The 21,772-nt window shown below is 43.7% G+C and overlaps 1 protein-coding gene across 1 annotated transcript in view; it reads right to left on the reverse strand.

The window, feature by feature from the left end:
* FASN (fatty acid synthase) overlaps positions 1 to 21,772 on the reverse strand; it is a 75,403-nt gene that overhangs the window by 11,907 nt on the left and 41,724 nt on the right. The window contains exons 19-37 of the mRNA XM_054975931.1: positions 21,582 to 21,758; positions 21,101 to 21,280; positions 20,575 to 20,778; positions 19,549 to 19,859; positions 19,060 to 19,449; positions 18,239 to 18,403; positions 17,918 to 18,036; positions 17,648 to 17,802; positions 16,516 to 16,719; positions 13,247 to 13,397; positions 11,448 to 11,626; positions 9,896 to 10,015; positions 9,386 to 9,508; positions 5,945 to 6,168; positions 3,641 to 3,842; positions 2,132 to 2,283; positions 1,397 to 1,488; positions 1,129 to 1,280; positions 574 to 816 (exon numbers count right to left, since the gene is read on the reverse strand). Coding sequence (XP_054831906.1) covers positions 574 to 816; positions 1,129 to 1,280; positions 1,397 to 1,488; positions 2,132 to 2,283; positions 3,641 to 3,842; positions 5,945 to 6,168; positions 9,386 to 9,508; positions 9,896 to 10,015; positions 11,448 to 11,626; positions 13,247 to 13,397; positions 16,516 to 16,719; positions 17,648 to 17,802; positions 17,918 to 18,036; positions 18,239 to 18,403; positions 19,060 to 19,449; positions 19,549 to 19,859; positions 20,575 to 20,778; positions 21,101 to 21,280; positions 21,582 to 21,758 — 3,543 coding nt within the window. The remainder of the gene's footprint in view (positions 1 to 573; positions 817 to 1,128; positions 1,281 to 1,396; positions 1,489 to 2,131; positions 2,284 to 3,640; positions 3,843 to 5,944; positions 6,169 to 9,385; positions 9,509 to 9,895; positions 10,016 to 11,447; positions 11,627 to 13,246; positions 13,398 to 16,515; positions 16,720 to 17,647; positions 17,803 to 17,917; positions 18,037 to 18,238; positions 18,404 to 19,059; positions 19,450 to 19,548; positions 19,860 to 20,574; positions 20,779 to 21,100; positions 21,281 to 21,581; positions 21,759 to 21,772) is intronic.

Genomic DNA, 21,772 nt, shown 5'->3' on the forward strand with positions numbered 1-21,772 from the left:
GTAGATTCCCTACAAATTTGGTGGAGTTTGCTTGAAAAATGTACACACACACAGAGATAGTTTTCTCCATAGGGAATAATGGCCGAATAAACCCAGGATTCTTTAATCTTGCTGAACTGGATCAGAGGATCTTTCCCAGATATCCTAGATTTTTTGAGGATCCCTGAAATCTGGATCCAGATTTCCTGGATTTTTTTGTTTCATGCACACCCCTGGCAGTGAGTTGCACCAATAGTTTTTTTTTCCTTTGGGATGGATAGCATCCTTGGCTAGAATTCCAGAGGCTGGACTGCTCTGTATGTTGTGTGCATAGGTGAGATTTATACATAGACACAGAAGGCATTTCAGGTCACCATCAAATTGTGACTATGTAGTAAAATAAACACGGTACAATAAATGCTCTCTGATCTCTATAGACTAGCAGCCATTCTGAACAAGATCCAGTGCAAACGCATGGGGTAGTTGAAACTCACATCCCTTCAGGATAGCTGTTGGATTTGAAATACTACAGATACTTAATAAAGACTTAATATCACCTCTTTAAGATATCAGGTTAGCCATGGAAGTACTTACCAAGAATGTGTGCAACAGCTTCCACAAGGTCCTTCTGGCTACCCCCATCACTTCTTGACAACACTTTCTCTGCCAGAACAAAACTAGACATGACAGGGTGAGGCTGGTTGAGGAAGTGATCCAGAACTTCCAAACATGAGCTGATCCTCTGGGGCAGAGTTCCACCAACCACAGTATCATTACTGCCCATTGTCTCCAAGACAATACCCACGTCACCGATAGCGCCCCACTGTACAGCCAGCCCTAGGAAGGAAGAGAGAATGTATGGAGACTGTTAATACAGTATATGGCAGTGGAAAGAGGGTATCATTGGAAAAACACAAACACAAAAAGGGGCCATTTTCACGTTGTTAACGTTGCGCAACATCGCGCAACACTCACGGAACATTAGCATCTTTATGGCATGATTTCTGACATCATCGTGCCATGAAAACAGATTCATGATGGGGTGATGTCAGAAATCACACCATGAAGACGCCACTGTTCCGTGAGTGTTTTGCAGTGTTGCATGACGTTAACGATGTGTGAAGATGGCCCAAAGGACAGCTCCATTACCTGGAAGCCCATCATGCCGTCGCTGTTCACAGATGCGCTCCATGGTAGAGTTGGCAAAACCGTAGTTAGTTTGCCCAGCATTTCCTCTTCCACAGCTTACTGAAGAGAAAGCTACAAAGTAGTCCAGGTCTGGACACTTTTGACGAGTCACCCTAGAGCAAAACAACATGGTGGGGGATAATTCGTTAATTCTTTTTCAAAACAATGCCTGCCTTCATCAGCATCAAGCAAAATAGTAGCTTATATTCATGCTTCACATTGCACTTACTGGTCCAAATTAAGTGTGCCTGTGTACTTCGGTTTGTTAACTTCCAGGAAAAGTTCTGGAGTCTGATTTTCCAGCATGGCATCTTTCAAGACCTGTAGGAAACAATTTTTTTTTCATAATTACCCACCTAGTTAGGACAGAACATATATCTTGTTTTTGTTTTAAAACAATGTGGGGAAAGATTTCAACTGAACTATGGACTAAGAGTGCAATCCTAAACAGAGCTACACTCTTCTAAGCTCACTGAAGAGGTTTAGAAGGTGACTTTGATTAGGATTGCACTGTAAGAAATCTAGCCAAGATACCACTGAGATATGAACTAGTATTTCTATGTAAAATAGTATTTCTCATTCACTGCAGTTTTACAAGTTTACAGCATGAAAACTGATAAAATAAATATTGTTCAGACAAGTCTCCCCAGAGCCTACCACGGACCTCTTCCCTCCATCCTCCAGATTGTCTGCTGACCACAAGACGTAGAGTAGAACTTCATCTGACAAATATCACTTCTCTCTGATTGATACAGGGATTGATAAGGTATAACAACCTACCCCCCCCCCTTAAGAATACTGCTGCCCAAGTATCATTAAAGAACTGGACAGACAGGGCAACAGCTTCCACTTTCTAGGCCTTGTCCAGAACAATGCACTGAAGAAAGCTAATTCAACCATCACTGGTCGGCATGACCCACCTCAGTAGAGGAGGAAACCATCACGGACACCTTTGATCACTCACCATAGCCAAGTTGAAGATGCCCCCAACTGGTCCAAGCTGAGAAGCTTCTTGTATTAAGGCTTCTGCCCCCTTAAGAGTCACAACATCAGTGGTTGACACCAGAACTTGGACTCCCAATTGCTTCCATTCTTGGACTCGTTTTGCCTGGTAACCTGCAAAGGAAGGGAGTATAAAATAAAGTTCTAGGTATACTGCTAAAGCTGTACTTTCTGCTTTTATTTATTTGTTTTTTTAGCGATAAAAAAAATCTAAAGAGACTTTCTAGGCATGTTCATTCTTTCATTACCAGGAGATGAAAACAGAATTTTTAAAAAAGTAGCAGGTACACTGCTTGTTTTGTAGCTACCAAATTATATCCACGCAGATACTGCAGAGATATAATAATACACATTTTCATATTATGGCCCTATTGATTCTTTAGGTTCCTCTTTTTCAGAGAAAAGTAAATATTTATTTATTTATAGTCTGCCTTTCTCACGGAGATCCAAGGCAGATTACAACAACACTGCAAGTGAAAATACAATATAATTGACAGCTAGGACATTCACTGAGCAAAGTATAATAATGAACAGCAGGACATTCAGGGAAACAGATACAATAGGGACTGGTAGCAGAAAAAGATTTAAATAAGCATAAAGCTAAGCATAGAGATGAAATCTGTCTGAAACAAACCATAACTAATTTCCATGGCATGTTTAGCAGCATGAAAACACCTTAATAGGTGCATATCTACATCAGCAGACAGTACCCAATAGCATAACATTTAGTCTCTGTCACTTCCAAAGCATCTCTCTGAGCTATTTCTTATGACACAGTCCGTAATCTGTGTAGAAGGCCCTCCTGAAGAATTCAGTTTTGCATAGTTGGCAGAAAGCCAGGAGAGTAGGGGCTTTCCTGACCACCTCAGGTAGGCCATTCCAAAAGGTAGGGGCTACCACAGAGAAAGCACGTGTGCCAGCAGCTATTGATTTTGCCCAACTGCAGGGTGGTATCGGCGGAAGACCCTGACCAGATGAGCAAAGCTGCCGTGGTGGAACATAGGGGGAGAGGTGGTTAAACAGGTATGAGGGGCCAAGGCCATGAAGGGCTTTGAATGTAACAGCCATGACCTTGAATTGAACCAACCATTGCACCAGTTCGATGGGAAGCCAATGGGAGGGACTGCAGAATGGGAGTGATAGGCATGCTCTGTCTAGCTCCGGAATCCCCACAAAGTCAACTCAGAGACCTCAGCTGGTACAGAACATTGCACCTTGTTTACTCTCAGAAGCTAGATGGAGCATGCATATCATTCCCATTCTGCAGTTACTCCATTGGCTTCCCATCAGTTACCAGGCTCAACTCAAGGTCATGACAGGGAAAACACACACAAATTAAAAATACTATCTCCAATATTTCTCTCATTCTACCCCTATCTGGAAGATCTTATTTTTAAAAAGCTCTAAGCAGATTTGCTCACAGATCCCTCATTGTCCCTTCAAGTTTGGCCCAAATTTATACTCAGCTTACCCGTTCGAATGCCAGAACGAGATGTCAGCACAAGCTTTTTTGCTCCTCTTTCAACCAACCACTGCGCCAGTTCAAGCCCAAATCCCCCAAGGCCTCCTGTGATGATATATGATTTATTTGCTGGGCAGGAAGTTCGGGAGATGGCTGGGAGTGGAGATAGCTTGGCACCCTTTGTGGGAGATCGCTTTTCTTCTTCATTGACCTAAAAATAATTGTACATAATGATAACTCATCAAATAAGGCGTTTTCCATGGCCATAGATCCAGAGGAGTTAGCCGTGTTAATCTGTAGTAGCAAAGTAGTAAAGAGTCCAGTAGCACCTTTAAGACTAACCAACTTTACTGTAGCATAAGCTTTCGAGAACCACAGATCTCTTCTGACGAAGTAAAGTTGGTTAGCCTTAAAGGTGCTATTGGTCTCTTTACTACTCATCAAATAAGGTAATGCTTCAACTTAAATCACACCCTGCGTTTACGTAGCAAAGGGTTATGCCATGCCAAAAAGACAATCAGGCACGCACGCTGCTTGCCTGTTACTCTATAGCTTTAACGTGAACCCCCCCCCCCCAATATATACAGGTGGACCAAGTGTGGTATATTGGCTAGAGTGACAGACTAGGATCTGGGAGATGCAGGTGCGATTCCCCATTCTGCCCTGGAAGCTTGCTGGGGGACCTTGGGCCAGTCACGTACACTCAGCCTAACCCGCCTCACAGGACTGTTGTGAGGAAAAATGGAGAAGAGGAGAATAATGTAAGCTTTTTGGGGTCCCCACTGGGGAAGAAAAGCAGAATATAAATTAAGTGAAATTTTTTAACAGTAACTAAGGTTGTCAGGTCCCCTGGGGCTGAAAGTGGGGGGTGCGTGTCCATGCATTCTGGAATACTCCCACGTTGCACTGGGAATTACATCACTCCCAGTGCAACATGGAAGCAATTGGTTGTCCTGGGGGACCAGTTCAGTAAAAACTGACCCCAAATTTAGTGTTTGGGGCTGATTTTTACTGAATCAGCTCCTAGCACGACCTGTCTCTTCTGCATCATGCCAGGAATGACATCATTCCCAGCCCAATGTGGGAGTGCTTTGAAGCGTGCAGGAGCGCACTCTGGAGTTTGCAGCCTCATTCCCGCACCTCCCTCCTACACGGACAGGTGAGGGGCAGCAGGAGGTGAGAGCCCCACTGCCGGCTGGTAACCCTAAATGTTCCCCACTTTGGTAGGCAACGCCTGTCCTTTGCTTTAGCCCACTGCTGCTGTGGGGAGAAACCGGTTATGCAGCCAGAACAGATGTGAGATGCTGGTTTGGTAAGCCCCCTCTCCCCCAGCCCTGATCTCCCAGGGGTTGTCAGCCAAAGACTGTCAATCCTTAAAGCCCATTCTGACCTTTATGAAGTAGGTGCAATTTCACAAATTCAAGCTGCAGCTTTGTTCAAGAAGCAAAAGGAAAGTGTAACTAGGTGCTAAATTACTTATCTGGGTCGACAATCACCATTTTTTGTGCCAGGCACAACTAAATAAAAAAAGCAGGTTTTTAATTAACTTCATTTTTATCCTATCTTTCTCCTCAATGGGGACCGAAAGTGGCTTACATCCTCTTCTCCATTTTATCCTCATATCAGCCCTGTGAGTTAAGTTATGCTGAGAATGCATGACTGGCCCAAGATCACCCATCCAGCTCCCACAGAAGAATGGGGACTCAAACACGGTTCTTCGAGATACTAGTCTTAGAGCAGGACCACAAGTGACGCCTGACACAGGTTGGACACTTGCCAGCTTCCCTCAAGTTTTGATGGGAAATGTAGGCAGCTTGGCGGAATGTTGGACAAGTGACAGTTGAAAAGTCCGTTGGGCAGCAGTCAGAGAGCCAAGCTGCAAGACCAGGATGCCTACATTTCCCATCAAAACTTGAGGGAAGCTGACAAGTGCCCAACCTGTGTCGGGCGTCACTTGCGGTCCCGCGCTGACACTCTAACGACTACTTTGAACTGGGAAAAGGTATGGCCAGGCATAAGGGCTTGGCCTACATAGAGTAGTCATTGTTTCCAAGGCTGGGACATCCCTTTTGCACTATTGTGACTTGAAATTGCTCAAACACAACTTTTGGTGGTTCCTCCACGGATTTTCAGGTATTTTCACATCAGTTCGAGGCTTCAGTAGATTAAGCTCAACTCTAGTAGTAAATGAAACCTCCCCCTCCCTTCCTTGGAAAGGAAGATATTACTGTCACTTCTCATAATTCTTCCATGCAGTTAGTATACATAGCATTTGTGGATCATAAATACAATCTAAAGACCAGCCAGTCATACCTTAATAATGACTTTTCCGATGTGTTTTCCTTGTGCCATATATCTGAAGGCAGCTTCTACCTCATCTCTGCTGAAGACCGTAGTCCGCAGAGGTTTTACAACACCGTTTTTGATGCCCTGTGTAAGCAAGTCCGATACTATTTCCCAGTCTTTGTTTCCCTCTTCAAAAATGGCATCTAAAAGTATCCCATGGAAAGCCACATTCTTCAGGAAAAGGGCCATTCCTAGAAGATGCAAAACAGTTAAAGAGAATCCTGTATTTATTTGTGATCTCTCTTTAGTGTTGTCTAGAGAAAAAATGTCCAGTTCTTTTAATAGACACTTATTGTGTAGAATTGGGAAGGTAAAGCTTGCCATCGCATCAGGTAAATAAAACCTGATAAATAATATTCCATTAAGCCTCTGCCAAAAGGATAGGGCATTTTTTCCTCAGGCTGTTGGCAACTTTATCTCTTTTTGCCCCCCCCCAATCTCTTTTGTACTTAAAAAAAAATTCACTCGTCTGACAAGTAATGACAATGAAACAGGCCAGTTACTAAGAATCAAAAGGAAACGTAAGGAAGCAGGTATTTTTAAGGAGGAATATCCACTGGACTTAACTGAAACGAGCAAGGCAGTTTTTTAAAGAGACCAGTTCTGCAGAAACTCCACCCACACAAATCTCCTAGGCAAAGGTATTAGCTTATGGGGATTGAGGCGGGCGAACCACCCAACTGGCCCCTCCCCGTGGAGGGGGGAATATGTGCTCCAACCTGCCCCGTGGATCTTGATGTTAGATGTAGGGTACAAGGTGGGCTGTCTTAATATGTTTTTATTGCTGTATTTATATGACTGCTCCCAGAGTTTTAATTATTTTTATTGTATGTATTTATATGTTGTTAATTTGTTATGAGCCCACGTGCGGGGAGAGTGGAGTACAAATTAAATTAAATTTTTTTAAAAGCAGAAACAGGATATTTAGAGAGAGAGTTGAATCTGGAACTGGTTCTGTGACCACTTAGGCTGATGCAGTTCTACTTCAGGGGGACTATGAGCAGAACCACGTGACAAAAGGCACAGATTGGACACTTGTCAGCTTCCCTCAAGTTTTGATGGGAAATGTAGGCATCTTGGTCTCGCAGCTTCGCTCTCTGTCAACTGTCACTTGTCCAACATTCCGCCAAGCTGCCTACATTTCCCATCAAAACTTGAGGGAAGCTGACAAGTGTCCAATCTGTGCCTTTTGTCACTTGTGGTTCTGCTCTGTAATAGAGTAAATGGTTACTGGTATTCTGGTAGCTACTAGGAGACAGAGGGGATGATGAAATATAACTGTTGCAGTCCAAGCTGTAAGTAAGTAGAGGGCTGCACTCACTAACAGGGCAGCACAGGGCAGGCTCATAGGCTTGGGGGAGGGGCACTGGCAGGTCCCTTTTAGCTCAGTGCTTGTCGGCTGGCAGGACAGCCAAGATTCGTTTTTTCCACTAGCATTTCTCTAAGCTAGAAATGGTCAGAGAAGTACTTATGGAAACAGAGCCAAGAAAGAGTTTAATATTCCCTGATATTTTCCCCTGATACTGTCGCCATGGCAGCTATTTCCTCCTTCTGTTGGAAGTGGAGGATTTTTTGGTTTTGAGTCTTTAAAAAAAATATATTGCTAGCCCTTTTTCTTGCAGAGATATACCTTTCCCTTTTTTAAAAAAAAAATGATGCTGGGAAGTCAGAGAATCTGGTACATAGAAAGTTATATTATGTTGATACAACAATATTCAATTGTATGTTTGAAAACAAATCTAAAAAGCACCAGCAGCCCAGAGGAGGGGGGGATAGCTGCTGCTGGGGGACTGGGGCAAGGAAACTACAGGGAAACCTGCCATGTGGAAGCGCCACTGCTGCTGCACTCTATCATCATCATCATCATCATCATCAAAATCACACAAGCCTGTCCTCCTGTGGAAGCCATCCTGAAGGGTTAATTTTGAGGTTCAATAGCACACCACAGCCCCAGGGAAAAGACAGAAGAGCTGATCTAAATGAGATGCAGGGACTTCACCACCCATTCAAAAGAACCCAAACTAGTCGTAAAGGCTTTAGTTTTTCTCTTTACTTTTTCACCTCTTACTGATTTCTGCCTTAGCTTTTCTGTTTAGGTTGAAATGTTTCAGGCAAAAAAACAACAACAGCATTGTTCCTAGAAGTCCTACCAATACAAGTATCAACATGTATCATTAAATACAGGAGAAGTTTCCAAACAAGGCCAAAAACATTCCTCCGAGAAGCCTCAGCATTACATATTCAACAGGTTGTCCTGGCTCCAGATTCTAGAACTAAGGAAAGAGAAGCTTCTCGCCAAGATCAAGTCCCCAGTCAGAGTTTGATTAGGGTTTCTGTGCCTATCTTTCAGGAACCACACAGTTCCAGATAAGGGTCTTGGTTATGAAGAGTAAGAAATAGTGTCATAGCAGCCAAAGTGATACTACTAATAGCTTCCTGTGCTAAACTCCCAGAGTTCACGTCTTAGCTCTCCAGATGGCTACCACTAATGTCAGAATTGGCTTGCTGAGCATTTGGGATCTGCTTTTTTATGGAAACTGATTGTCTATGCAAAACCTGCATTTGTTGTGGGCAGGGCTTTTTCCTTCCAGGCAATATCAAGCCAAAAGGTAGAACTCAATGTCATTTAATCCTTCAGCTATGGTTGCTGGCATAACAAGTCTTTCAACCCCAGTTCCAGGAAGGATAGCAAGCTGCTGCTGTTCTGCAGAGAGTTTTTTTTAAATGTTTTACTTTTCATTTTTTAAACAACATATATAACAAATATAACACGCACAACTTTTTTTTCCCAACATCAAGGAGAATTTTTTGTGATTTGTGATTTTAGTTTCTTCGAGAGGTTTTTGAGAGGTAAAGTTCTGTGCTGTACTGTGTTGAACTTTATTTGCTTAGTTAGGGAGACTTGGGTGGAACCTTTTGTCATCTTGAGTCATGTTATTTAATTGTCTGTATATTTTAATAAATGAGCGAACGATATATTTGTGTTTCTGGTTGAACCTCAGTGGCGGTGAGGAATTCAAAGAATAGGTACCATTTTCTCTGTGAAGTTAATTGGTTTGGGGTAGATCTCAGCTGCAGGGAAACCAGTTAATGAATGTGACCCTGCTTGCCTGTCACTCAGGCCCAAACTACACCTCCACACACACACACACACACACACACACACACACACACACACACACACACACACACACACACACACACACACACACACACACACACACACACACACACACACACACACACACACACACACACACACACACACACACACACACACACACCACACTACACAAATCTTTATGCAAGCAACAATGAAATGAAACGTAGAGAATGTAATCAGCTGTAAAGCTCTAAATGATCAAGCCTGTTGCTACTCGAACTAAAAAAAGTAAAGCTACATCTTACCAAGAGGTGTATTGTTGGACAGGTCAAATTTGCCAATTTCCAAAAAGCGCCCATGTCGAGCAAGGCAACGCAGACTTGCCTGGAGCTTCTCTTCTGCCAGGGAGTTTAACACCAGATCGACACCTACAAGGAGGAACAACACAATGAGTGATTCCGCACACGTTGGATAATGCACTTCCAATCCTCTTTATAGATCATTTGAAATGGATTTTTGTGTGTGCGGAACAAAAAATCCACCTCAAACGATTGATAAAGTGCATTGAATGTGCATTATCCAACCTGTGCGGAATCAGCCAATAATGCAACAGGAGGTTAGAACCATGTGCACAGCCCTGAGCTTACTGGAGGAGGGGCAGGATAAAAATGCAGATGGACAGACACTGTCATTGCACTGCCCCATCTCTCCTGTAATTAATCTGTACTTCCCTGCTTCTAATTCGAACATTTGATTCAGTCTTCTTAACCTCCAGGGCCACTTTTCTCTTGCTGGCCTATGCTCATGACACTCACCGGTACCATTGGTGACTCTCAGGACATGTTGTTCAAAGGAGGTATTTCTAGAACTGGCAAAGCTATTTACATCAAGTTGGGGGAAACGGGCTTGGAGGTATTCACGTTTCTCTTTAGAACCTAAAAGGAGAAAAGCAGCATTACATGTTTGCAAAATTCTTGGTCCTCCCCTCCTCAGAGATGTCTATTGAACAGGAGGAACTGTCGAATCACTGAGGGTAAGCTCCAATGAATGATATATAAAAACAACCAGGAGTAAAAACAGCGGGGAAGAAATATCCATTCTTAGGCAGTATACAGCTATACCCAGGGGTTTTTTTCTGGGAAAAGAGGTGGTGGAACTCAGTACCGCACAATGACATCACTTTGGGTCAGCTGGAACAAGGGGGGAGTTTTGTAAATTGCCCTCGGCGAAAATGGTCACATGGCCGGTGACCCCGCCCCTGATCTCCAGACAGAGAGGAGTTTAGATTGCCCTCTGCACTGCCGAGCAGCGTGGAAAGCGATCTAAACTCCCCTCTGTCTGGAGACCAGGGGGCGGGGCCACCAGCCATGTGACCATTTTCAAGAGGTGCCAGAACTCCGTTCCACCGCATTCCAGCTGAAAAAAAGCCCTGGCTATACCTCTGAAGAGGAGCAGGAATCACAGGAATTCTGTGATTTTTAGCTGCAAAAGGAGCTGTGCTTCTTCCTGACTTTGTGTCTGTAAAGACACAAATGCACTTTCCAATTTGGATCCTAAATGCCTCTTCCCATTACTCCTCTCCTCCCAATGTCTCAGAAGCCTGCTTATTTTCCCCAAACAGCCCATAGTTATCCGATCAAATGTACATTCGCAACACTTTTTTAAAAATTAAAAACTGCACAGAGATGGGTAATGGTTGCTTTGTGACTGACACAAGGGTCAGCCAGTCAGTGCTGTGTTTCTGTGCTTCTTATTGACAGAAGAGCAGGCAGCTTTGTGATCTCGCTGATCACTGTTGTATATAGCTATACTAGGGGGGGGGGGTAAGTTAGCTTAATTACTAGTACAAGACCTGGCCAATCAGTATTGTGCAAACTGAGTTTCAAAGCATCCCCCAAAATTTAAAATGCAGGAGGGGGGGGACTGTGTAACAAATGCAGTGAATGACTTTTTACAACGAGTTCACTATAGAAATTATTCACATTTGAGTACATAGAATCATAGGGTTGGAAGGGACCTCAAGGATCATCTAGTCCAACCCCTTGCACAATGCAGGAAATTCACAACTATCTCCCCTCCCACACCCCCATTGACCCCATCTAGTCCAACCCCCATTGACCCCTGCCCATCATTCCTTCCTTCCATTTTTATTTCTCTGAAATAAAACATGTACACTCAAGACACACACAATTCTTGGCCAACGTTTCAGAACCAAAAACTCTCTCTTAATACAAAAGCCTGGTTTACATTTACATTTTGAGCATTAGTATTAAGTTTATAAATACTAGGATAAAACAAAGAGAACAAAAATTCTCAGCATAGAAGCCTGTGGTCCAGGATAGCTAGGAAAAAGGTGTTGCTACTTACCAACTGTAGTGAAGACACGGCAGCCCATGCTAAGGGCAATAGAAATCGCTGCCTGGCCCACACCACCTGAGCCTGAATGAATGAGCACACTTTCACCCTTTTTCATGCCACCTCGAACAACCAAGGCATAGTAAGCAGTGGCATATACCACAGGTACAGAAGCGGCTTCTTCAAGAGTCCTGAGCAAAGATGAAAGAGGCCTTTTTAGACAACTGTGGTTCTCTGTTTTGCTGTATTATACTCTCAGTCATATTCAGTTCTGTTTTAACTGTGTATTGTGTCACAACATTGCTAAGTACTGTTAGATGTTCTCTAACAGGAAAGGGACAGAACTGTTATTTGCAGTATGTTGGGTAATAGATTTACAAAAAGGGCAGTGCTTGAAAAAGAGATTAAGAAATCAATGCTAAAGAAAAGGAACGACACCATTTCTTTTACCAAGAGAATATGCCTCTATGAATATGTTTGGAAGTTCATATAATGGCTGCCAGGACAAGCTCTTTGACCCACCAGAGAACTGTGGAAACTGGACACAGAGCAGAACCACAAGTGACAAAAGGCACAGATTGGACACTTGTCAGCTTCCCTCAAGTTTTGGCGGGAAATGTAGGCAGCTTGGCGGAATGTTGGACAAGTGACAGTTGAAGAGTCCATTGGACAGCAGTCAGAGAGCCAAGCTTCAAGACCAGGATGCCTACATTTCCCATCAAAACTTGAGGGAAGCTGACAAGTGTCCAATCTGTGCCTTTTGTCACTTGTGGTTCTGCTCACAGTCAGCTCCCCTAAACTATCATATCCTTAAAAAAATTAACTCTCACCCTGGCAGTCAAATAAATATCCCATGAAAACATACACCTCTGGGGCAAAGCATACAACATATCTGGGCAGCAGTAGTGCAAGTGTTCTTCACTAAGAGAACTTCCCTTAGACAATAATGTTGGCCAAATCTAACTGCATTCAGAGTAAACAGAAAGTCTTATCATTGAATTCATTCTCAAAAGGGTGGATTGATATTCTAAATCTCAGACAATTGGTATCAATGGACAACAGCGGTGGTGACACCTCGGCCTCCCCCACATGAATCATAGTCTGATCAAGACAGCTGCTCTTCCGCCTGTGCATCATTGCAAGATGGTATGGGCCGCTCTCTCAAGAACTGTATTTCATTGTAATATATGATTTTGTTGATGGTGTGGTTTTATTCTGGTTTTAAATGTAATTTATATCTTCTTGTAACCTGCCCTGAACCTGCTTGCGGGGAGAGAGGGCTAGAAATCGAATAAATAAATAAAATAAACTGAGAAGCAAAGAACCAATTCTATTATTAGCTTCTCTCAAAGCTATTCAGCAATGTTTCAACTGGTACTTTCCCGTATACGTAAAGTGCCATCAAGTTGCAGCTGAGTTATGAAGTCTCATGAGGTTTTCAAGGCAAGAGACTAACAGAGGTGGCTTGCCATTGCTTGCCTCTGTATAGCAACCCTGGTCTCCCATCATAGTGGTCTCCCATCCCAGTACTAATCAGGGCTGACCCTGCTTAGCTTCTGAGGTCTCATCAAATAATTATAGGTCACTGTCTATGTATACATATATATAAAGAGAAAACCGCAAGATCTCATGGTACTGGCTGATTAATTTAAACAGAACAGTTCTGCTTCAGAAAATCAGTCATTGCTTTGACATTATTTCTGTATTACATGAAACTGTATTACATGAAAGGTCCTCAAATCATGCAGTTGTATATCTTACTTATATCTAGACCAAGAAAGGAGAGAAAGAGAGAGCACAAACGGGCATACCAATTTTGTGGCACATCCCAGAGGAACCTCTTGTCAGAGTCTACTACAGTAGCCAGTCCTTTAGCTGGTAGCAATCCCATCACTCTCTTTCCTTTAGGGTCCAGTCCTGAGAATTCCATTCCAAGCATGCATTGTTGTAATGTCCAGTTTCCTGGGGGAAAAAATTGTGTGGACCTGTGAAGCTGCTCCTATAAAGTGATGTTGACCAAACGTTCTTTTAAAAAACACACACACACAACATTCAGATTGCTATGCCCATCTAGGTCTTTCCATCCTGCATGCCTCATCACGAATAAGTAAGACCACTATAATAACAACATTTGATTTATATACCGCCCTTCAGGACAACTTAGTGCCCACTCAGAGCAGTTTACAAAATATGTTACTATTATCCCCACAACCAAACACCCTGTGAGGTGGGTGGGGCTGAGAGAGCTCCAGAGAGCCGTGACTAGCCCAAGGTCACCCAGCTGGCTTCAAGTGGAGGAGTGGGGAATCAAACCTGGCTCTCCAGATTAGAATCCCGCGCTCTTAACCTCTACACCAAACTGGCTCTATGTGACTGGGCATTCTCAGTAGGGGCCAAAGCAGGAGCTGGGGGGGGGGGCGGTGCAGAAAGGAACCTACCTCCCGCTCCCACACTTTCTCATCCTGCCAGGAAGTGACATCATTTTCCGGTGCAACAGAGGAGCCACAGGGTGCGATGAAGCCGAGCTCAGCAAAAACTGCCTCCAAAGGGGGGATTTTCACTGAGCTCTGCTTTAGTGCACGCTGCTGTTCCTCTGTCCCCGTGATGTGGGAATGCATGCTTCCCCCTCTCCTGTTCTCCCCCTCTCCCCAATGGCCAAGTGAGCAGGGGGGGCAACAGGTGGGGATGGGGGATGGCAAGCCTAACCCTCAAAGAGGAAATCACATCTAATTTCTAAAAAGCTTGACATTTGGCTGGAGTAAGTTCTTAACTTATTTGCCCCCTCCCAATCAATAGCCCTGAGTGGTTCATTTCAAGATTAAACTCTGAATAACAAGATGAGAAGTCATTGGTAGCAAGGATAAAGAGAGCTTGTTGTAGGGATTTTCTGATCAACTGGTCAGTCAAATATGATTAAATATTGGTAAGGCATTTTTAAAGTTATTACTACAACAAAACAAAATGCAAGTGATTTGATTTTTAATTAGTATAAGGAATATTATGAAAACAATAACATTACATTTTAAATTTAAACAATTATTACAACTTTTTAAAATGTTGCGTAAGATGTCTGTTAAGTGTGAGAAGTTCGCTGAGTGCTTCTCTTTGGCTTTTGTCCTGAAACAATAAGGTCAGCCAAGAGCTAACAGTAGAAAAAACCAAAAAAACAGAAATAATGTAACAGCAACTCCTAAAATCAAAAGTCAAACTTCAAAAGTAGTCATGCTAAGTAATAGGACTGCCAGATCAGGCCCCCTTACCCTCCCAGAGGGAGGGGGGACCTAGCTCTTGCATTTTTTATTCTTTACTCTCTTCACAGTAGGCCAATTTGGGCTTCAAACGGACCCAAATCGGCCTGCTGGGGGCCCAAATTGGCCCACTGCAAAACACAGGAGTGCTCCCAGGGCGGCGTGATGATGTCAGTGACGTCATTGTGCCGCCCACCTGGGAGGTCCATTGCCTTGCCCTCCTCCCCTGCCAGCCAGGTAAGTGGAGGCAGGCTGGGGGAAGACGGTGAAAGCAGGGGATACCCCCACCCCCACCAGGGGAAATGGATCCCTACTAAGTAGACCCAGGGCCCTCCTTCTGGACTGTACGTGCCTACAGTTACAGCAGATAACCACTAGAAGAAGCTTTGTGTTGCTGCTAAATTTGCCCAATTACTGCAGGACCTGATTACCGCAAATGGTTTTGCTTACACAAATGAAACAGTAATGACATTTTTAAAAAGGTGAAACTGGCACTTGTACACTGATATTATTGGTTTTAGAGGTTCTTGTCAAAGAAGCAGTCACTTGACCGGTAAATTAACTGGTATGCCAATGCTAACATATTTGTCATTAACCTAAAGTGAAATTTCCCTGTAACCTGACCTCTGCCCACAAGTGTCCATTTCCCAAGCAGTGTCCATACAATTGCATTAAGCCATGCTAACACTGTATGAGGCAAGACTGTTAATCCCGGTCTCTGAATGAAGAAATCATAACCAAGCTGAAGCGATTAGCTGTAGGGTACAGAAGGAGTATAATAGCAGGAGGGGGAGGAGGAACTCCCTCATTTTAATCCTACACAAGACTCTTCACCCTTAATACAGATGGTCTGTTTACCTCATTACAAGGAAATGACTTACGTTTGTGTCACATAAAAGTTCAAATAGAAATCAGTCTCAGCTAGGGTTGCCAAGTCCGCTTGACAACAGTCAGGAGACGTATCTTGCTGGGGGGGAGCCTCACTGCCAATTTAACGATGTTGCCAGCAATGGTCTCTCTCTCCCCGTGCACCCAGACGTGACGCCATCATATCACCATAGAGTTTTTATGAAATGCTAGAGCATTCCTTGTTACTTCCAGCTTAAACTTGAAGCGTTATCAGCATGCCAGTGTGATGCCCAGGCCTTCCCACAATTTCTCCCACAGGCACTGAGGGCCCGAGCAGGCATCAAAGGGAATTGCCAGGAAATGCCTAGCATCCCAACTTCAAGGATGTGTTGGCCATATGGAAAAATGATGACTGATTCAAGTTCAGGCATTTAGTTGCATAGCCTGATACTGCCCACTCTAGCTAGCAGTTTCTCTCCAAGGGTCTCATACAAAGGTGATTTTCAGCCTTGCTACTTGAGACCCTTGACTGATTGTGGTGGGGATTAATTCTAGAATGGTTACTGTAATAATTCCATAAGCACACCATGTCTGAAGTATTGAAATTTTTATTTGAACAAAAGCAGGGCCTTCCCTCGCCTCTGCTTAGTACAGAACAAACAGCCAACAACCAGAAGGGAAAGTGAAACCAAACTACAGCACAGGCTTTTCGGCCCTAAGGGATCAGGGGAAAATAACTAAACAGTCCAGTAAGGGAAAAGGGAACATCACCAAATTCATGATTTGCCACTATATAAGAGTTAACATGCAAATCATGTCGTGACAGCCATTGAGGCAAGGGATCCATTCTTTAGCATTCATGCCTGGTTTTTAAATAAAGCACCTCTTATGTTTGGATCAGGCAAAGAGAGATTACCAGCGGAGTGTTAGTCACACTGTAAAATATATTGTGAATCCCTGATTGAAATTTTTATTCAACTCACCTGGAATGGCATCTGGAGAGAGTTTTCCTGTGGCCAACATGATGTCACGGAAGTTGAGAGAGGCATAATAGACTCTGCAGAGCTGGACATCAGGGTTGGTTGTGTGGAAATGGCGAAGTGGGGAAGCAATCCAGTGAAGCGAGGAAAGATCACCACGTGTCAGTACGTTTACAAACGCATATTCAGTGAGCTCTTCAGATTTGGCTACAGAGGAACAGAAGAATTAGAAATCGTCATTCTGCCATTTTACAAGCACAGCCACAGTAAAGAGGTTTCATATGAAAATAGAGCTCTTGGACACTAGGAATGTCAAAAAGGAGGAGAACTGAGGGATTTTCCTTCGAGTCAGCCATCTTTTTGCACATTGTCATTCAAGACATTTTGTCTTAGGGTTGCCATTCCCCCGCCCGGGGTGGGAGATCCCCAGATTCCACCCCCTGCACCCACTTACCTGGCTGGTGGGGGGGGCGCTCCCTGGGGCACCCCCTCCCTGGGCAGCACGGCACACCCGAGTAGGGGGTACACTCCTGCGCCGTGAGAGCGGGCGGTGGCAGCAGCAAGAGCAGACCACTCTCATTGCCGCTGCTGCCGCTGGCTCTCATTGCCGCCACCTCTTGCCCACTGTTGCCTCTTGCCACCATGGCCCCTGTGCGCCAAATGAGAGCAGGTCATGGCAAGAGTAAGCAGCAGTGGCAACGAGAGCGAGCAGCCATGGTCGCAGCAAGAGCAGGCAGTGGCAACAAAGGCCCCCTTTGGCCCCACATGATGACATCACTCACGGAAGTGACATCATTACACGACCCGGAGCGTGCACAGGCGGGAGAAAAGAAGCCGGGGTAAGTACTGGCTCCCAATCCCCTGCTGGGAGACTACAGGGAGCTGGGGATCCCCTGTTGAGGGACTCCAGGTCCCTGGCAACCCTATTTTGTCTACACTTTCAATTCATGCCATTTGGCTATGCTGGAAAGGAAATTTGCTGTTTCACAAAATCAGGACAAGGGAGGTTATTTCCTTTGATCATTACTGGGGAAACTGTCTGGGTTACATAGCATGAAATCCCTTATAACTTCATTGTTTCTAATCCCCATGGAAAGAGATGCTGCCACAAGCTGGTCTTGTTTGTGATAATCACCTTGCTTTAGCAGGATGTGTCTGAAAGAGCCCCATTTTCCATCACGATAAATATTCATTACTAGGTCATTCTGTAGCATTTTCTGCATCTCCTTAGCTGAAGGACTGGTGGAGGGCTTAGGAGAAGCAGCATTCAGGTTGGAAATGAGGAGGCACCTAAGGAGTAAAATACAATGTTTAAACCTAATTCTTATTAGACGTACGTTTTTATCAGTTGTTCATACGAATGAGCCAAATAACTGTCCTGCCACGGGTGGCTGAAGTTTTGTACCTGATCCTGTGGCCCCCAGGTTCTTGACGAAGACAATTCACCATGCCAACCACTCCTGATGTCCCACAGTTAGTGGCAGTTAGCCAGACAGGCTGTTCTGAAGTTTCTGCTAGCATTTCCTGCAAGAGAAATTTCAGCCGATCTTATTAATTAACACAGAATATAAAGAAGCGATTTTCATAATGCATAATGTGAAACAGCTCTTTAATTTTTCATATAGATTGAAGGAAGGCTTTTTAAAAAGCCTAAAAAAAATTCTTCTACTTGGAAACTCAGGAACAATAATGACAAGCAACTTGTACCGCCATTAAAAACCTTTACCTTCAAAGGTTCCACCCATTTGTAATGCGTCTCATCCACAGGTAAGAAAACAGGCTTCTTGGCAGGAGCCGGCCGACGACATAAGAAGATAACTGCACCAAAGGAGGATCTTTTTACAGCCACCAAATTCAAACCGACCTTGCTAAATAGATTCTCCCATTCTACCTGCCAAGACAAATAAGATAAGAATTATAAAATGGTGTCATCAACTGATCCTTAAACAAACACGCACTCAGTTGTTGGCTCTAAGTTTGGTGTAGTGGTTAAGAGTGCGGGACTCTAATCTGAAGAACTGGGTTTGATTCCTCACTCCTCCATTTGAAGCCAGCTGGGTGACCTTGGGTCAGTCACAGCTTCTAGCTCTCTCAGCCTCACCCACCTCACAGGGTGATTGTTGTGGGGATAATAATAGCATACTTTGTAAACCGCTCTGAGTGGGTGTTAAGTCATCCTGAAGGGCAGTATATAAATTGAACGTTGTTGTTGTTGTTATTAGTTTTGAACCAGTCAGTTATTTGTTAAATACATTATGGCGGTCCCTTGCCAGAACAGCAGAAAATTTCTTGTTCAATCATTGTTTTCTACTCTATGAGTGGAAAATATTTTTTTAAACCGTAAGTATTTATGCTGTGCCCTGCAACCAGTTAACAAACTCATCAATAATCTGAAGAAAACGAGAAGAAGAGAGTGCCACAATCCCTGATGGTCCCTACTATATTCATTTTCTTAAAAAGGAATACTTGCTAGTTCTTTTTTTAAACTAATAGACTCTGATCAAAGCATGACCTATTCTACAGCCAACTAGAGAAAAGGAGTTTTACCTGAGTCAGGAAGCTTGGTTTCTTCCGAAAGTCTGGATTTGTGAGGAAAAAGACTATTTCTCCCAGTATTTCTCCTTTCAGAAGAGTGTGCAATAACACAAAGCCACCTTCCTTCACTGTGGCTGCCATGTTGGAGAGCATCTCTGCTGGATTTCTAAAAGCATTCAGTGAGCAGTTGCACACCAGGAGATCAGCACTGGTTAGACTCCCAGAAGGAGGGTTAACAGGATCCCATTGGTCAATGGAAACACCAATTTCTTGCAAGTGGCTCTCATGTGCTGCGAGGATTTCTGGTGCTGCATCAGTGGCAATGTAGTCTAGTTGTAGCATGGGTTGCGTATTTAAAATACTTGTAACTCGTGAGAACAAGTGCCCATCTCCTGCCAGAGCCTGCAAACACCGAGTACTGGTTAATGAGGAGTACCGCAGATTATTTACACGTGAGGAAAACAATAAAAGGCCTCTGCAAAGTTACCCTCCACAACTAACCTCTACTATCTTCATCTTGCGACTAGTGATGTTCTCCAGTGCTATGTCAACACAAGTCTTCAGCTCAGCAAAATCCAGCAGGCCATTGAGAAGGGGGTCTTCTTGGAGATGCAGCTTCTCTCGAGTCACAACCTGTTCTAGCTCAGAGTAGAGGTTTCCATTCAGTTCTAGGCGGCAGATTTCAGCAAGTACGTGCAGGAGACCCTTTGATCCAGGTTCTTTTTGTACAGGTGTCTTCACAGTCTCCAGCCCTGGAATAGCCAACTTGACCCCATGCTTTGCTATCTTCTTCTGCAAGTTCTGGATCAACACTATAGGATGGAAGGGACAAAACATTCACGAATATTTGAGACACCCTTTAAAATCAGTGAAGAAGAGAACCTGACAGTAACACTTGTGAATGCACGCCCATCCTTGCTAGAAAGCCTTCCTCAGGGCTAGAGTTGTTCCAAAAGGAAGCATTTATCTTTGACAGAAATCAGATCCCAGACCAAAAGATCTTGGTATCATCCAAGGACCAGCAATTTAATCTGCAGACATGAACCCATCCTCTCCAAGTTATAGCCTAAAAAGTTTTTAATGACTTTCCAAGCACTAAGATAATGACTTGCCTGGTCCTTACCCTACGTATATGACAAGCAAAGGGGACAAAATTGTTATTTTTTTTCTTGCGTACAATTATTTGCCTTGTGCCACTTCTCAGAAGTAGGAGGTATTTACTTCCTGGGGCTTCTGCTCCTACAAACCACTTTGGCTTGGGAAATGGCAAGATCTGTGTCATAATGTCTAATCCATATAAAGCTTTTACAGGTCACTTCTCTGACCACGTGTTATGTGTCAAGTCAGGCCAAAAGCCTTGATAACAGTAGTGACTTAAGAAAGTAAAACTGCATCAACCTGTCTTTTTGCCAGTAATTAGATCAAACAGAATAGGTCCCAGTTCTATCACTTTGTGGTCCGGGTGTCCACTTTGTATAGGGCGTGTCATTTCAGAAAATAATCTGAGGGAAACCGAAATCTCTTTACCTTTGCAGTGTTCAAAGCTGGAGAGGAGCTGGGCTTCGAAGGACAAGCAGTCACTCTCAACGTGGGGCACAAAGCAAAATTTCTCAAGTGTTGGAGGGATCTGTTCCTGCTGTCGCCGAGGAGCAGCACTAGCATGAAGACCAGAAATCTGAACAGCTCCTGCTGTGATGGTATTAAGGCAACGGTCAACGACAGCATCAAAAGCTAGAAGGCAAGGAGAGAGTGAGCAGAAAGTGTTGGTGATGTCATGGAAACATAAAAACTATTATTATTATTAAATTCATTTGTAGCCTGCCTTTCTCACTAAGACTCCAGTCAGACTACAAAATATGAAAGCAGAAAAAGCCTCCAATAAACTATGCAGTAGGACTTGGATTACAGAGACTGCAAAACAATGTGCATCTGCTAACTGCTATACGGCTCCTACAAGTCCTCCATAATGCTTTAATTTGGCACAGCGGTTTCAGATATATTGGCTTCCCTTCAGGAGTTGAAAAGTCCCTGAAAAAGAAATGGTGCCCTTCACCTTCAATATCATCACTGTATTTGTGTACACGTTCTTCATGTAGTGTTGGGTCTATGTACACTGAAAGGATTCTGGTTGGCAACCGCAGACTTCTTCCTGTTTCCCCCAAGATTATCAAATGTAGCAGGGTGTCAAGGAATGTCACCCAGTTCCCGTTCCACAGCACCTTCCCTGAATTTCCTGGGGGTGAGGAAAAAACCCATTAGCGTAAATTCACAACAGCCACCAGGGTGGCTGCTTTGGCACGAAATGAATAAGGATATACAATTTGTTGTATCGTAATAATTGTACTGGTTATGAATTTATATTCCAAGCTTTTCACGCTAGCTCAGAAAACAATTACTCTAATGCTCCCCAATTTTTACAAATCTTCTCAAATTGTCAGGCACTCAGATATCCACATCCCTACATAAAAATTGTATGTTACAGGCGAGTAGGTCTTAAAGCTGAACAGAAATAATTGCTATTTTCAATTAAATACCATCACTACTGGATTCTATGAGTCCCTGGAATGTCGGCCCATAGTCATAACCACGCAGGCGAAGCTCTTTGTAAATGTCTCCCTTAGATAAGCGGATTTCCGAACAGGTATTTTTCTGGTCAATTTGCTGGTTACGGAAGTTATTCAGAGCAGTTTCTTCTAAAAGGCAAATTTTTCCTGGTAGATGCAAT

This window comes from Eublepharis macularius, chromosome 4, assembly GCF_028583425.1.
Source record: "Eublepharis macularius isolate TG4126 chromosome 4, MPM_Emac_v1.0, whole genome shotgun sequence".
NCBI classification, from domain to species: Eukaryota; Metazoa; Chordata; class Lepidosauria; order Squamata; family Eublepharidae; genus Eublepharis; species Eublepharis macularius.